Below are 18502 nucleotides of genomic sequence, written 5' to 3' on the forward strand. Positions count from 1 at the left end.
TCTGGATCAAGTATGTCAGTGGTTGTTTTTGAAATATTCGCCAAAAAGCGGAATTATCGACTTCAGTTTTTTGGCTCTACCGACTCCATTTCGAATTATATAAAAAAAGCCAGAAAAACTTTCAGTACTCTTTCATATTTGTCATAATCCGGTATGTAATGCGACGTTTCGTATTAGATTTCCATTGACATCTCAATTTTTTTGAATACGGGCCTCTAGTTTTTTCCTCAATTTCAGTAGCCACTATTATAACAGCTTTGTATTAAAATACAGGTCCATATTCAAAGTTGATGATATAATCCAGTGAACGAAACGTCGCAAAGCAAATTGGTTCGTATCAAATTATAACAAATATGAAACGGTATTTGGAGTTTCTCTTCCTTTATTCAGTAGATATTCTGTAGGTAGAATTGTCAAATGAAATTTGACAATTCTAGTTTTTCGCGAATATTTGAAAACAACCACTGATATTCTCTGATCTGAAAATAGAATATCCCAGTTTTCCAAAATATAAAACTTTCGTCCAATTAAACGGACCTTGTAGGTTTTACCGTTTACGAGATAGCAATTGTGAGATCAGCTGAAAAATAACGACCTGTATATACTGTGGATAATTCTGTCTCTCTATTGGACACATAATTTCATTTTGTAGCATTTCACTGAAATTACAATTTTCAAAAGCATTTCTATCGAAATCATTTTTCAGTTTGCGAAATGAAAAAAAACACATTAAAGGATCGGTTCTCCAAAGTTCCCAGAAGCCATACCAACTTTCAGTGACAACTTCATGAAGTTAATTCAAAACTTGAAAACAGTCAACAACAACATGATTCAGTGTTCACTATAAAAATACGTCGGAAAGTAAATAATTGCTCAATTAGAGCTGTCAGTTAAAACCAGCCTTGCCACTTTGTTGCTTTTGTGTTTGAAACTCATTATCATCTATGACGAATCACTTTTGCAACTTCTGGACCCAACATCACGTTCCGGGAACTGAACAACAAGTGGATGATGAACTTCTGGTGGTGTTATTGTAAAAATAAGTTTGGAATCAGTTTCAAAGCGGTTTTTGTTGTTTGTCTGAGAAAAAAGTGGTTTATAAAAAACAAACAGAGGGAAAAGTGAAGAAAAGTTTTTGTAGTTCAGAAATGCTTGCTCGAGATAGATATCTGGTGCAAAAGTTCTTGGATTTATTATTAAGTAATGGAGATCGAATGATAGTTTGTCCAGAGAAGAAAACTTTCCACACCGGAATAAAAACACTGTCTTTGTTGAAGAGTGTTTCGCTTGTCAATTCAGAGTTATCAAGTGATGTAGATGATTACATCATCTCCCGATGATGTTAACTTGGTGAGCGAAACGTGCGTCAAAATACGCGCAATACCCGTACGCAATACGCGCATTGAATCATACAAGCGAATGAATGTCATTACGTTCTGTTATTGATGACATGAGGAACTTCACAACCCATTCGTGACATGAAGTCGTAATTTCGTTAATGCATTGAGTACCTCATCTTCTGATGGAACATTGTCAATCATCTTATAACGAAATTTTACCCCTTTCATATACTATGTTGTGTAGCAATCATGTGAATGATATCTGATTTGATTCCATAACGAGTGTATGGAGTACAAACAGAATTGGAAACACCGTTTTTTGCATAATGCAATATTCATATAAAAGTAGTGGTTTCGAAAGTATTTTTTCTTTCTTGAAATTCAATGTTTATATGAAAGCAGTTGTTTCGACGTGTCTTTTTCTTCCAGTTCGTGTCTGAAACTTACTTCTCTGCATGGTCCACACATAAAGTCGATGAAAAAGGGTTAGTTGGGTAACAGGATTATTTTTTTCTAAATCAAAATCAAAGATGCAAACCGAATTTTAAAGGTAGACTTGTATCACAAACCAACTTTTTCTGAGAGATTTTCAAATTATTTTTCGAAACATAATTTTCAAAGTAAAATCAACATTATGAGGAATTTGAAATCAAGAGCAATTGCCATTTCTAATTCTGAATTCCATAACAAAAATATCCAATTGGTTGAGAATTACCTAGTGATGAATAATTTCCCTAGACCCTTCATTAAAAAAATAATTAAAGAAAGAAGGTTCTCCTTCAGGGGTGAAATCCAAATATCACAAAATTCAATTTGTAGAAAATGTATCTGTTAAACTTGGAATGCTACTCGGTAACGAAGAAATAAAAGTGGCTTTTTCAAATGAAAATACAGTTGGAAAGCATTTTTTCTCGAAACAAAAAACTAAAACATCACAAGAAATGCTATCCAATATTGTGTACAAACTGAAATGTGGAAGCTGTCACAAATGCTATGTTGGTCAAATCAGGCGGTATCTTGAAACACGAGTTTCAGAACACATGAGGACTCTGAGAATATGAAAAACCCCACAGCTCTCGTTGAATATGGCAAATTTTTCATTTTGATCATCCTTCTATTCTAGATATTCAACCATATTTATCAAAAAGACTTTTGAGCGAAATGATACATATCCTCAAATGCGATAGTGTTAACACTAGAAGAGATGTAGATGGTCTTGATACTGCTCATTTTAATTTCATACGTAAAATACCAGAATAATTTACACTTTTTCACACTTTTTCTTTCTGCCATTGATATAAAAACAGACACCACCCTATCAGAATCACAAATGAATCCATTCGTTTGTTTCATGTCGTTTTGTGTTGGTGTTGTCTCAAAAATTTATTTTTCATCTTTATTTTTTAAATACGCATCTAATATGTCTGATAGTAAATTAAAATAGTATTATCTTAAAATAGTATTCATAAAAATAGTATTAAAATAGTATTATTGAAATAGTATTAACATCAACATGAAAAAACTACTTTTCGGTGAGTGATTTAATTAAAAACTGATTAATTCGTGTGAAATTGAAACGATAATAATCGTATAAGTTTTGTGGAAAGTATATTTATGAAAATAAAATGTTACAGGGCCCTGAAGATGAATTCATTCGAATTCAAAACGTCGGCAAAAATACAATTGATTTTTTAAGAAAAAACTGATCCTGTTACTCAACCAACCCCTTTTTCAGAAAAATTATTGGATCACTAAACTAGTTAACTGAATAAAGTCGATGATTTTTATAATTGAAAATCGAATTTTCTCAGAGTATCATTCCCCAAACTAGGCTGAAACGGACAACAAACAACAGGTTTGTCATCGCCCCATCTGCCAACTTCGAAAAAAGTATCTCATTCATTTAGAGGACGTGAGTGAAATTAATTTCAAGCCAGTTGAAACAGACATTCAGCTGAGTTTTGTCACATAAAGAAATGTCTCGTCTCAAAGTACGGGTCTTTAACAAACACCTACCTCGGGACAGTGAATTTGAATCACACTGAGTATCATTTTAAGTAATCTGCGATAAAACATTTGAAACTTCAAAAGATAACATTAGATTAGAGTGTGTTTGTGATGATTAACAACAAATTGAAATTGACTCATATTCGCGAGTGAATAGTGAAATAATTTTGGATTATTTGTTTAGGACTGTTTCAGAAAAACATCAGGTATGTGGATTGAAAACTAGTTTTTTTTAATTATATTTGAGTAATGCTGATATATGTGTTCAGTATGAAGACAACCTTAGTAGAAATTGAGACTTTCATTGTCTTAAATTATCAATAGATTCAAAAATAAATATTTATAGCATCAAAATAAATATTTAAGAAGTGAATGACTGAGGAAGTTCAAAAACTAATACTCGAATATGACGAAAATGAATTATCACCAGCTGAAATAGGGAGGTATTATTCATATGGGTTAGAATGAGGATTTCATAGCGAACGAATTGTGACATGGGATGGAAATAAAAACGAAAAATGTATAACTGATCATAGTGCAAAGATCAAGGACGGAATGCGACATTTACTCATGATATTCGATAAACCAACACATTTTACTGAAAAATCCAAGGATTATCTGGGAATATGAAAAGGAATAAATGGATGATTTGTCTTATCAGAGTTTATTTTACATATTCAACATATTACTACAATGAATTAAATACCAACACTATATGAAATAGAGAAAACATATATATGTCTGATTGAGTTTTTCAAAACGCTTTGAATGATAGTAAATTGAAAATTTTATCATTTCAGTTACATATAACAATTTTTATATCGAAATCAGAATAAATTCATTCACAATAATAATAATTTTGTTGTAAAAAATCGTGGGATGCCTTATTATGGATCCAATCTGGCAAGCAGCTCCTAACCAAGTATTTATAATGATGGATATTTAGCACCTCACGTTTTTTTACAAAAAAATATTTTTTTTTTGATAATAGATACATTCTGATTCCAAACTTATTAAAAGTCATTAGTTACATCAAGCCACAGGACTTATCATCGATGTTGAACATAATCGTAAATTAATTTCTAATCATTTTCTAGTTTGTGTTGCTGTTAAAGCGTGTTTTTTGAGTTTTTATGAACTATTATTTATTTTCCATTACAATCACAACACAACAAAGTTTTTGTTTCGGGATTGAAATTAGATGATTTTAATGTATTTCCACGTGTTTAAACCGAAAGTGACCATAAAAATTATATATTAGCTCTTGTTTTCAAGATATAGTACCATTATATTATATATATGTATACTGAGTTTTCAACAAATGAAATATTTTATCACCAACAGTTGGTACACATGTTTGTTTACATAACACTCCTCTCATCAGCTGTTCTTAAGTAGTAAACATAACCTATGTGAGTTTGTCAATTGTACGCACGTGGTTGCTATTGAAATTATCGTGTGAAGTTGATTTTTGAATTAATTTAAGTGCTGATCTGAAATGCCTCGAAAGTGTGTGAATTCTGTCGATAGTGAAATAACATTTAAGGCTCAGAAACGTAAAATGACACCTATCGTTAAGACAGCCTATGAACATTATTTTGGTGTGAAAGTTGGGGACCAAGATAAATCATGGGCTCCTCATATATGTTGTAATTCTTGTTCCGTCATATTGCGAGAGTGGCTGAAAAATAAAAACCGGGCAATGGCTTTTGCAGTACCTATGGTTTGGCGTGAGCCAACCAATCATACAGACGACTGTTATTTCTGCTTAACTCCTCCCATTGAGCAAGGTTTATCTATGAAGAAAAGAGGAACGGTTAAATACCCTAATCTCCCATCTGCTCTTCGGCCTGTACCACACTCAGACAATTTGCCAGTCCCTTCTCCACCCCAAAACTATGAAATTTTAGAGGAAAGTGATGAAGACTGTTTAGAAGGAGCAACCCATCCTTCTACATCCTATGACCCTGATTTTGAGGTAAGCGATAGGTCTAGTGATCCGCACAGAATTAGTCAAGCAGAGTTGAGTGACCTTATAAGAGATCTTCGTTTGTCTAAGGAAAAGGCTGAGCTGTTAGGGTCAAGACTACAACAGTGGAATCTTCTAAAACATGATGTGAAAATATCTCAGTACAGACAGCGTCAAAAAGATTTGCTTCCTTTTTTTGAGAAAAAAGAAAACCTCGTAGTTTGTTCTGATGTTAATGGTTTAATGGACTGCTTGAATTTGGATCACACTCCATCTGAATGGAGACTGTTTATAGATTCTTCAAAACTAAGTTCAAAAGCTGTACTTCTGCATAATGGAAATCAGCTACCCTCTATTCCTATAGGTCATGCAGTTCACATGAAGGAAACGTATATAAATATGAAAACACTTCTCCAATCAATCAAATATGAACAACACAAGTGGCACATCTGTGGTGATCTGAAAGTCATTGCTATACTCCTACGAATGCAATTAGGGTTCACCAAGTACTGTTGTTTTTTGTGTCTGTGGGACAGTCGGGATAGAAAATCTCACTATAAAAAAATGAACTGGCCTACAGGAGACCTAAACCCTAATGAGAAAAAATGTTTACGAGCCTCTTGTAGATCCTAAGGATGTTCTCCTTCCCCCATTACATATTAAGTTGGGACTAATGAAAAACTTTGTGAAGGCCATGGACCAGGAAGGACAAGCTTTTAAGTACTTGAGAGCAAAGTTTCCCAGGTTGAGTGATGCTAAAGTCAAGGAAGGCATCTTTATTGGGCCTCAAATCCGTGAAATCGTAAATGATCCTGCTTTTGACATGATTTTAACAGGAAATGAAAAAAGAGCCTGAAAAGCCTTTAAAGGGGTTGTACATGGGTTTTTAGGTAACAAAAGAGATGATAACTTCACAGCATTGGTTAAAGAGCTTCTTCAAGCTTACCACCAACTTGGATGCAACATGTCCTTAAAAATTCATTTTCTTCACTCTCATCTTAATTTCTTCCCACAAAACTGTGGAGCTGTGAGTGACGAACATGGAGAAAGATTCCATCAAGACATTGCCTTAATGGAACAGAGATATCAGGGCCGTTGGAATGAAGCAATGCTTGCAGACTACTGCTGGTCTGTGTGTAGGGATGCTCCAGAAGTGTTTTATAAAAGACAAGCTAAACGACAGCGATCTTACAATGAATCGAATGGACTTAATTGAAATTTGGTGGTACAAACTTCTTTTATTTGTCAAAACACTAAGAATAATGTTTTTTTTATTAATTTTGTACTTAAAATATTCTAAAAGGAACATAACAATATTGTTTTATGTACTTTCACTTTTCACGTATAGTATAACTACTCTTTAAGATTTAGTACTGTGTATCTCAAAAACCAGAGCTAATAAAGATTTTTCATTGTTATTTTCGTTTTTATCACCCCAAAATTAGTAGGAATTGACTAATTTAGTGTAGGAAACATTCAAAAAATATGTTTTGTTGTGTTGTGTAATTTTATTGTGTTATTTATACGTATTCCTTTTATATGTTTAACATTTTATTTTTATTGCAATGTTTCTCTTTATGTACTGTGACCTGCAATAAATGTATTTATACGTAACATGGTTGAATAAAACTCTATCTTTATCTCTATCATTTGAGGTAGATATGTGCTATAGCGGACTTTTATTCAGAACTATTCAAGATGAACAATCTTACGGTACATTATCTGCATGTAACTCCAACGGTATAGGCAGCGCACGCCAAGATATTTCTCAGGAAGCAACAATTTTTCCGACTTACTCGATACTTATCGTTGTATTATGACTTAAACTACACAAAACCTTTGTAAATTGTAGCCTTCATGTTATTCTGATGCACAAGCTGTATTTACGTAAAATTTCATCTAAATCCGTTCAGTCGTTTAGACGTGAGCCACAAACATACATACATACATACATACATCCATCCTCAGGAACTTTACATTTATATAAGTATTCACATTGGAGTTTGAATTTATGATCTGAACGTTTTTATTCGCAGTCTCTTTTATCTGTTCATTGTATTTGTGAGTTTTATTTGATTTACATATTTTGAGTCATCCCAATAGAGTTAGGATCTAGTCACTATCATAATCATAATATCTAATTGAACCTGGTGATTTCTGGCAGAATCATAATTAAATGTTTGATTTCATCAGTTCAATTTGATCAGGACACTGACATTAATGTTGTGAATAATGCATTAGTAGGCACTGAGAGTTACGTATGATTTAAGAATGATAACATCTGGAAAAGGAGCGTTTTATCGCCTGTCCTCGATTTTTTCCATCTTTCCATCTATTCAAAAGAAAAGAAACATTGAGTCACCAAAACCACTAACAAAAAGACTTTCAAATTTTCATTCTCCGAAATAATGTGGGAATCCCCCATAGAGGAACCCAGCTTTGACGTTAAAGCGACAGTAGGGAATGACAATTGCTGACTCGTATAATTCCCACACAGTAACCATCTATTTGTTTTCATTCAAGTCGTCCATTGTGATATATTGGACATTCGCACAAAACCAATACTCAACAAATCCTCCCGAATCGGACTGACAGTTTGAGAGGATCATCCGTTGAATCCTCCTTCAATTCTCCATTTATAAATGGGTCTCTTTGGGGCAATTTCGGTCGATATTCACAAAACGAAAGCACATCAACGCGCATGAAAAATTCCGAGGCGTCTGAAATTTTTGTTCAAAGTATTGAAAAATGACAACCAACAAAATTGTGGAATACTGTTCAACCAACAGTATTCTCTTTATATCCATTATATTTGGAAAATATTACATTTTACATGTATGTTATAGTCAGCTGTTGTTAGGAAATGAAAAATGCTTTTGGAACTTCCTATATAGAATAGCCAATTTGGATTATATCCAACTGTCCAACGCCCTTCGTGGTATTAGCCAGGGTAGTTTATTTTTGGTCCCTTGAGAGCTGTCTGACTTATCCATTTAGTCCAAGTCTCCAGAACATACTGCAGTTTCTTGTGCTTATTCCGTTCATTCTCCCATCTTCTCATGACATCCATATCATCAGTCTCGTTCTCTGTACTAGTTTGTACAGGTTCCGTGTTGAATGTTCGTTATATTCTTCTGGACGTAATTTCGTACGTCCATATATTGCCTGCCTCCTGTGATTCAGTGCCTCACATTCGCATAAGATGTGTAGAGCTGTTTCCTGTAGATTCAGGAGTGTCTCCAATGCAGCTGTTGAGGTTAGTTCTCATTGCTCCCGTCATTCCCAAACATGCAAGTCTTTGCACCTTGCCTAGTTTGTAGATGGCGGTCGCCTGCTTCATCTTTGGCCACCAGACCAGAGATGCGTATGTTATCATGTGTTTTACTACCATCGTGTATAGCCAATATACCATGTCTGGTTTTAGCCCCATGTTTTTCCATAGGTGCGTCTGGCGAGCATCAGTGCTACCTCCGCTTTCCTCTTTATCCTGTCCAAGTGTTGCTTCCAGGTCATTTTGGAATCTAGAATTACTCCCAGATATTCAACCTCCCCCGACACTTGAATTCCTTCACCTCGAAGTTTTAGAGGTCCCAGTCCCTCTGGGAGGGGAGTAGTTGTTTTCTGCTAGGTGTCACTCTATGAACCTACTGTGTAGGTAAGGGAACACTAGCCTGAACGAATTTTTCCCCCCAGATGATTTGATTTATAGCCAATCTTCAACAATTCCCACTATCTTATAGGTGATATTAATTTCCTTATACGAGGATTTGGGTAATTCGCATGTACGGTTGTTCAGGACCTCGTCTACAGGCAGAAGGATTAATTGCAGATATGTTGCTTGTCGTTCGCTTCAGCTTTGTTCGAGGTATGGTACTCTGTAAGCATGTGTGCACGTTCCAGTCATTCAAAATTGATTACGGCACTTGCATAGCCAAAAGTATTTACAGGAATCACTTCTGTGAAGAATCCTGCACAGCCACCTGTCGGATATAATCCAACGCCGTTCGTGGTATTAGCCAGGGGAGTAGTTGTTTTCTGATAGGTGTCATTCCATAAACTTTCTCTGTTGGTAAGGGGAGACCGACCTGAATGAATTGTTTCTTCACATTGTTTGCTGTGGATGAAGCAGAACGAATGAGAAGTTGCATCAGTAATTTCAGAAGCAAAATAATATTTATATACAGGGTATTTCCTAACTACGGTACGAAATTTCAGAGGGTGATTCGTTAGGTCGTTTTTAGGAAAAGTTCCTATGAATAATGTCCGGAGGGGGGTTGAGTTTTAAAAGAAAACGGTATTTATGAATTATCATAAATATCCTCACACCGATTTGGTTATTTGAATTATTAAGATGCTTTAGCCCGATCTAGATTGTAATTTTCAGGTCCAGTGGCGTCTCAGTGGGCACCACAGCTAGCAATATTGCGGGAAAAAAAGCCACTCACTCATTCTGTAGTTTTTTAATTTTTTTAGATTGAGCAACTAATAATACAACTTTTTCGTCTTTAGAGTTTTCTTTATATAAAGCTTCGTTTTAGAGAGAAATAATCACATCTAAAAACTATCCATGGGCAACATAAAATAAAAACTAGAAGTGAATAATAAACAATTTCTATCTCGAAGTGAATGAGCATAATGTCCGCCTTCTGACAAAATACACGACTGCAATCGATTTGTCATTGATTATCTAACACGTTCAAAAATACCTGGAGTATTCCTTATGACATTGCAATTGTCAAATATTCGATTCCCCATATCCATTCATATCTAGTACAGGAATTTTTTGAACAAGAGCTTTGAGATGACCTCATTAATAGAAATCTAGAGGATTCATATCAGGTCTCGCCAGTTTTGAGGTCCTGCACGGGGAATCCCACGATTAAGGAAGCGGACGAGCAAGAATATTAAAATGAGATGTAGCCCCGTTGTGTAATAACCACATGTTTGCTCTTACAAGTACCGCCATTTTTTTTAACAAAATGGGTGAGTGATCTCGTGAGAAGTCTGTGAAGCATTCACCTGGTAATCCTACCAACTGAAAAAATGGTCCAATTAGGTAGTCACCAATCATTCCTACCTAAACGTTCAGCAGAAATCGTTGCTGAAAATAAGTTCCTTCAATAACGTGGTAGTTTTTGTCGGCCCAAAAATGGTCATTGTGAAAGTTCATAATAGCATCTCGCGAAAAATTTGCTTCGTCCGTAAATAAACTATTTGGTGAAATATTATTATTGTGTGTCATCGTATGAATCAACCACATGCAAAACATTGATCTTGGGTGAAAATCCCGAGGCAGTAGAACTTGGACATGCTGTTTTGGATATGTTCATAGAAGGTTTCTTTTCAGAACTGTCAATATGGTTTTTGGGCTCACTTCCAGCTGCAGTGCAATCTTTCTCGTATTATTTGAAGGATCTTCTTCCATCGCATCAAGTTGAGCTTCTTCTAGTTCAGACGTTATTACAGTTTCTATTATTTCACCCCCTGCATTTTCATTAAAACTCCCAGTTTTACATAATCCTGCATGTAGCGTTCTAAATGTTTTGGAACATGGAAATACTCTATTGAGATATCTCTCCTGGTAAATTCTCAGAGCTTTCACACATTTCGATCTGCTAATTCATAAATAAAGTTCATGTCAGTCATTTCAGCGTTGGTGAAATTATTTATGACGGAATCACTGATGATATGACAACACTATCACTGTCAGATGTTCTCCAAATTAGGTGTTCACGATATGCGAAGTGGCTTACAATTTTTTCCCAATATTATTGGGTGTGGTGTCCACTGAGACTCCACTGGACCTAATAATTCCAATCTAATTAGGACTGAATAAGCGCTTCTTTACTTTCAATAACTGAAGAAAATTTCAACCGTATCGGTGTGACGATATTCATTAAATTTTATTTCTTAAAACGACCTAACGAATCATTCTCTGGAGTTTTGTACCGTAATTAGGAAATATTTTGTATAGGGCTGGATATTTCATATAGAATAGAATGAAATAGAATGCTTTCAATTTCAGGATCAAAACCCCCGTGGTTAACTCTGTCGAATGCCTTGGCCAAGTCAGTGTATATAACGTCTATTTGATAGCCATTTTTCATTCCCTCCGTAACAAAGTTACTAAATGCGTATGAATTGGTAATGGTAAATTTATTACCAATAAAGCCATGCTGTTGGTCGATTATTACTGAGTCCACGTGATTGTATACTCGATTATATATCACCCGTTTAAATATCTTCGACAAAGCTGGTAAGACAGTTATGGGTCTGTAGTTTCTTACATTGTTCTTATTGCCGCTTCTGTGTATGGGGGTAACTTCGCTAATTTTGGGAAAGCTTGGAAAACGATTTTTTTTCCAGAGACACAGTGGTTGCTGTAACAAGTCACAGTAAGCTTTGAAAATGTAGCTGGAATGCCATCGATACCAAAGGCTGCTTTGGGTTTCAGTGTCTTAATAGCATTTTCAACCTCTTGTTTCTTGGTATCACCAATTTCAATGATGTCAAGGTCATGCTCAGGAACTAGTGTGGGGTTTACCGGCACACCGCTATTCGTGAAAGTGAATTTGAAGAAAGTAGCAAAATCGTCTGCAATATCCTTATCATTGAATAATTCATCATTATCATAAGTGGATCTGTTAGCAACGGCATAGTTTATTCGACGTTCCTTGATATAACCCCAGAATTTTTTGGGATATGTCGGAAAGAATTGTTTTCAAATAACATCTACATATTGAGGACCTCTAGTCCTCTATTTGAGAGGTTTCACCTCCAAAGTGATTTGGCTCCTAGGCATTTTCTTGCTGCGAGTTCTTCTAACCATTCATTTTTTCAACTTCAGCACCGCAACCTCATTATGAAACTCTACCTGTACAATTTGTAGTAGGGAGGCTTCCCAAACAATTACTCATCCCCAAAGAAATCCCTCAAACTTTTCTGAATGTTCTCCTCACATCTGATTCAACTCTGTTCCAATCTGCAATCTGCCAGTTCTTTCAGTTCCTTCAAGCATTTCCACGCCCCTCTCGTACTTTTGCATATGAAAACATCGGCATAGCAACAAAAAAGTAACTCGAAAATAACTTCTCATCCTCCGAATTTCATTTTTCTATCTGGAAAATCTTGTAAGTTATGGCTTGCCTAATGACTCCTTTCTCCCGATGAATTAAATGGTGTTTTCACTCGGTAGGGGGAGAGCAATGACTGAGAATCTCGATTTCGCTTCGTGATTCCAAACGTCAGTTAATCGAGTAGACTTTTGAGCCCCCATGGACGGAGCCATTCGCTACATTTTATTTTTGCCACGTAATCCCCGAAACATCCGAAGTGAATCTGGACCTCTGGCGATCAGGAAATGTTTTCGAATTAGGAGAAACCGTGGTCAAGTGTGAATCCATCGTGTCGGATTCGTTGAAAATGGCAATAAGGCAACACGTCTATTTATAGATTGGGGCAACGGCGCGGAGATTTTCCTTGCTGCGAATGACTTTTATTGCTTTTATGTTTTACTAGTTCATTATTGTGTTGGAGTATTGATTGACTGCCTCTGCGATATGGAATGATGAATTTTCCAGGTTTGAAGGATTAGGGAACCATGTATAGTGTGTTTCATTGGGTATGTAACGAATGGTCTTTTTTCCTCCGTTATACAAAAAAATTGATATCCACCAAAAATTAGTGCATTGGAAATATGTTTAAAATCCGTTTATTTGTCAACCAGCTGTCATTCCTTTGGGAACGACAATCCTTAGAAGTCTAAACTCGTGCGAGACGAGGAATTCAAAGGTCTTACTTTTCAACGTGCGGTTTCTAGAACATTTTCGATAACTCGCTATAAGTTTTGTCTCGAAAAATAGAAATTTCTCTGAGATATTTTTGATAAAAGATGAACAGTATAATATTTGACATGAACTAAGATACGTCTCAGAAAATAGAACCCTGTCATCAACCATCGGAATAAAATTGCTTATCAAGGTTTTGTTTTTGACGAATATGATACTATACGAGAAAACTATCAATTTCTCTTCAACGAAGTGACTTCTAATCATGTTCAACAATACTGAATTGTATCAAAAGTGAATGTTGAGATCATATTATGAAGTGTATTAAACCAGATTTCATGGATAGACAGTGACCAGATGATCTTGCAAGACACGAAAACACAAATTCAGACTGATTACAATATAAATATCAAGGATATAGGACAGTCAACTACATAAAACTCAAACTAATATAGGGTGATTTCAAAGTGATAGCACGAAACATGTGGAATGATTATTCTAGAAATGAACATGACCTTAGAATAATATACAAAGTAAATAACAACCAAGACTCTAATGTTGAAGTGAATCCATTTCTCCTTGAACTAGTTTAATCATCTTCTTCCTCTCTTCCGTGATTTTCCTCATCCTCTTCTTCTTCGGAGTCTTTGGGTTCCTCGTCGTTTTTCTTTGGTCTGCCACGTCCACTTCCTGCTGCTTGAGGTTTGGGTTTTACTACTGCTTTTATTTTTGTAGTGCCCTTTGGCCTACCCCTGCCTCTTTTCACTGCTGATGCACCATCTTCTTCAACTTCTTTTGTTTCCTTTTCCTCTCTTTTCTTCGATTCTACTGCTTTGTCATTCTTTTCGGCTGTTACTTTTTCGGCATTTGATTTTCGGCCATATTTCGCCGGAGTGAGAGAAGCGTCATCAGACGTTTTGTGCTAAAGTTTTCACGCAAAATACAAACAGACACACAAGACAGCTAGGACCAGTGAAATATTCATAAACCTAATAATCCTACTGACATAAGGGTGTAACTGAATAAGTATAAAACATTTAAGGAGGTGATTCCTCATCGAAAAAAAGATAGGATCTTCCACATAAAGAAACTTCATTGGAGCATCCCTTGTCAAGATACAGCCCCTTGAAGGTGGTACATGAAATTTGTATAACAATTTTTTTCACAAGCACTGAAAAAGTTACAATATTGAAATTAACCTAACGTTCCGTACTACCAAAAAGACACTTAGCCAGTAATTTATTTGGTTTACTCCATGGTTGTTAGGGGTGGAAAACGCAACCCCTAAAATTCATTTCCAATGTAACTTTTTGTCTTATCATTTTTCTACCATCCAAAAATATATTTCCGATAGCCTGTTTCATTCGAAACAAAAAAATGTCTTTTGGTTTTTTGCCCAAAATGAACCAGTTCGCAGCAAAAAATAATTTTACGAACAACTACAGAGATACATCGTCATGAATGCGAACTGGATTTATTGTTATTTTGTAGTTAGTACCTGCATTAAACGATTAAAGAGTAATAAACAAAACTAATTTATTAATAACGAAACACACAACATTTAGAAATCATAGGAAATGTTCAATATGACGCATGCGTCTAGACGTCGGCGCATTGAGCCGCGCATTGAGCCACGTATTCGCTCAAATATTCCTGGAGTCTCTCTGATTACCTTGCACGCATCGATGATGCGATTTCTTAAGTCCTCTACATCGCCAACAGCAGTACGATAAACCAAATGCTGTAAATGGCCCCGAATAGAGAAATCGAGAGGATTGAGATCCGGGGATCGAGCGGGCCAGTTCTGTGGTCCTCCTCGACCTATCCACTGATTTGCATATGTTTCAGTTAAATGCTGACGTGCTACTTGACTAAAATGGGCGGGAGCCCCATTTTGCATGAAAAACATATCTCTTCTGAATCCCAAAGGAACTTCCTCCAGCAGTACTGGATGCACTTTTCTTAAAAATTGAACGTATGCCTCACCATCTAATCAAGGAGGTAGAAAATGAGGCCCAGTTGAATCATCCCCAATAACTCCGAGCCACACGTTAAGAGAAAACTGTTCTTGATGGTTAATTTTGACAATTGCAATCAATTGCATCACTGGTTGCCTGCAGCAGAGGTTGCGTAGTAAGCTCTTCTCGCCATAGGTTCAGCGTCAATTGACCCATTCCTAGTTCCAGGTTTACACCAGCCGTGCGCAAACGTAACATGGCCATCAACGCAACGGTTGGTGATGTTTTCATGGCTCCTGTGATGTTAAAACGGAAACTATTATTTGATCGATATTTTGCAAATATTATGTTTACCAGGTATCATTCACATTAACTGAATTGTCTGAAAATGTACATCGGCGTTTAAAAGCTCATAATTTAAAGCAGAATGATTCGCTTTTCTAAAATTGAATAATTGCTTCCTGAGGCAAAAAACGTATTATTCATTCCATCCTACCGTTCAATTTCTTTTTGAATTCATATACATATTATGGCATGGTTGAATTGGAAAAAAGCTTCAGTTGACATTTCATCAGTTCGTACTTCCATTGATATAATATGATTTGAAATTCCTGAAAGGATAATTACAATTGAAAATCGGAGAAAGACCTAGGCATCATCAAGAAAGATCTTCAACGGAATGGTTAGTCCAGAGTGATGGTGGAACAGTCTTTGGCTAGAAGACAGCTAGACCCTCGCAGTGGAGAGAAGCCTTTACAAACAGTGCGGAAAGGATAAGAAGAATTGGTTTCTTGTACAACATCAGAATCTGCTTCAGATCTGAAACACTATCCGTAGCAGCCCCACGACCACCAGACCACCAAACGCAGACTGCGATTCCGAAAATATCATCAATCTTGTGAGTTCGGCAAATCCTATATCGGTGAGAGTGAAAGGCCATTGAAAGTCTGCATTGCCGAACACAAAAAACACACACAGCGAGGAGAAACCTGCAAATCGGGAATAACAGAGCATGTTTAGACTCACATCAAGTGGTCCCAAGCTGAGATCATCCACAGGGGGTGGAACTGGTTTAGAAGGAAATTTAAAGAAGCTGCGTATATGTTGTACAATGACGCATCATATGGATACCCATATAATGCGTCACTGTACAGATACGTATCATATGAAAACCCATAATTGAGCAGAAAACGGTCAACTCACGCCAAACGGTCATCTCCTGCTGAACCAGTGAATTGGGAGATGAAGGAGGGGATAGGTGAATGATCTATAAATAGTCATTTCTCCGAGGAATGATCCAGTCATCAATCGAAGACGATTGTGTATACTTACAATCAAACCTCGTGAAGTAACTTGGCTTGAAATATTTAAATTTTTATTTCATTCCAACTTTTTCAATTTTCAGCTATTCTTTTTGATTTTCAATTTTATATGTTGTTTCAGGGATTTCAAATCATATTATATCATAGTAGACGATGGAAGTCCACCATTCGAGAAAAAATTGTAATGAGTCAACAACTGAAATAGTATCCGACACGCTAAATTGCAATATCCGAAATCGCGCCGGAGAAAATTCCCCAATTTCGCCCCATTTGAATCGGAGATATAGTTCATTTTTATTTCCTTGTAAGTGGCTGGTATAACAATCCGAAGGAAACGGCATGGCACATTCACAGCACGAATAATGTCATCAATTTGGAACAGTAGGGCGGAACTCTGCCGTTTCTCATTGAGAATGAAAGCGCGAACAGCAGTTGCATCTTTGCCATTGCCTCCCCAGCAGTGTTTGCGAATTCCGTATGACATTTACAGAACACGTATTTCATGTCGTGGTGTCACTATTTCTCGTTACATACCAGCTAGATGAGAAAACAAGACATTGAGGAATGGCTTCAGCTGCACCAAAAGATAAAAATTGATCATCAATAGCATAAAATTCATATTTCTTCCAATCACCACCAAGCGAGTCTCTAGAGATGCACAATTTCTGTAGGAAGTCCTTCTATACGTTTTGGTTGGTTTTCGGGTTTTGCCGTGGTCTTCTTTGTTTGTAATCTCCAAACGTTTCAACGGCAACTGCGACAGTCATCTTCAGTAGCGTTGTCAAAGTACTCTTCTTGACGTATCAACTGAAACTGAAGCTCTCATTTCTACCATGTCATTTATCGTGCTGATTTTTTGCGCACTTTCTGTAATGGTGGGTTTGTGCGAACTTTCCTCACGAGTTGAGTGGCATGGCTTCGTTTTGGCGCTTTATACTGCTGTGTGCCAGATCTTTGGTAGATATATTCCCTTTTTCTTCCTGTTGAAGTTCTCCTGGTGTTTGTGTATTTTTATGACTTCCAAATACATTCTCGTTGAATAATGATGCGACGTTGCTTTCCCTTCTCGATATTTTCTAAGAGGATTATGTGTTCATGTGTAAGTTTGAGTTTGTTGTGGAATTGACCGCGGTGGTAATGCGCCTGACTCACAATCGGAAGACCGTGGGTTCGATTCCCGCCTCGACCAGATATTTTTCTCGAGAGAATTTAAATGGTTGAAGTTGGAATGATTCTGCAACCGTGTTAGGAATCACACGTTAAAACGTAAGACCTCTTTAGTCCTCATCTCGAACAAGTTTCTCAACTTCTGAGAGTTGTCGTTCATATGGGGGCAACAGCTGATTAACGGAAAAACAGATTTTGTAAAAACAGAAGTTCATGTTCAGCGACTGCAGACTTCTGGATCCGTCCCAATCAGCAACTCCGCATTGCTTCTTTTCGTCTGACCGATATAAACTTTAACACAGTTACACAGAATCCTGTAAATTCCTGCTGATTAGAGTGGATCTCTGCTACCTTTTGCTGATCTCAAATACTCCGATATTTTTTTTCGTTGGTTCAAAGACGGTGATAATTTTCTCCTTTTTCAGAATTTTCCCGATTCGGTCAGTGACACCTTCTATGTATGCCAAATAGACAGTACCTTCGGGTTGATTTTCACTGGTGTTTCTCTTCTTCTCTGTTCCTCTTCTTCTCTGTTCCTCTTCTTCTCCCTTGGAATATTCGGAGATTATAGCCAAAGAAGATCACAACAAAATTTGGAAAACAATGGCGTCAGTCGTGAAAGCATACATTTCTATATAAGTCCTTCGATATCTCTGAAAACTACCGGCATTTCCCGAATGACAATGTTCTAATCAGCTGCAGTACTTGGGAATGTATTGTTTCCAGTTCTTTTACTAGACTTCAGATTATCGCGTTGCTTCCAATTTGAGGCTCTGAAGAGGCTCATGATGGATTCAAGGAGCGTCAAAGCATTCTTGGAGATCAATGAATATGAGCAATATTTCAAAGACGTTCAAACTTGAGCATCATGAGTTGCTGAAGTTTGGAGGTCCTACCAACGTTTCAAATTTATCTGAGGACTTACTTACCCAAGATGTTGCTATTCATTCAA

General features: G+C 36.5%; 2 protein-coding genes across 3 annotated transcripts in view; one reads left to right on the forward strand and one right to left on the reverse strand.

Annotated features, from left to right (window-relative positions):
- The window catches only part of 5-HT7 (5-hydroxytryptamine receptor 7), a 290467-nt gene that overhangs the window by 139482 nt on the left and 132483 nt on the right, over positions 1 to 18502 (forward strand). The window contains exon 1 of one of the 2 annotated variants that reach the window (XM_023174542.2): positions 3430 to 3553. The exons of the other annotated variant lie outside the window; for it this stretch is intronic. The gene's annotated coding sequence lies outside the window, so the exon portion shown is untranslated. Of the gene's footprint in view, positions 1 to 3429; positions 3554 to 18502 lie in introns of those variants that run through there. 2 annotated transcript variants of the gene reach the window in all.
- On the reverse strand, positions 13654 to 18220 carry LOC141482458 (uncharacterized). Its single transcript, XM_074175786.1, has 2 exons — positions 18215 to 18220; positions 13654 to 14025 (listed from the first exon to the last, which is right to left on the reverse strand). Exons 1-2 carry the CDS (start codon positions 18218 to 18220, stop codon positions 13693 to 13695), a joined length of 339 nt encoding a protein of 112 aa, XP_074031887.1. The 3' UTR covers positions 13654 to 13692.

This window comes from Leptinotarsa decemlineata, unplaced genomic scaffold (genome assembly GCF_025532065.1).
Source record: "Leptinotarsa decemlineata unplaced genomic scaffold, Ldec_3_MD MMD2_tig00001064_RagTag_RagTag, whole genome shotgun sequence".
In the NCBI taxonomy this organism is placed as follows: domain Eukaryota; kingdom Metazoa; phylum Arthropoda; class Insecta; order Coleoptera; family Chrysomelidae; genus Leptinotarsa; species Leptinotarsa decemlineata.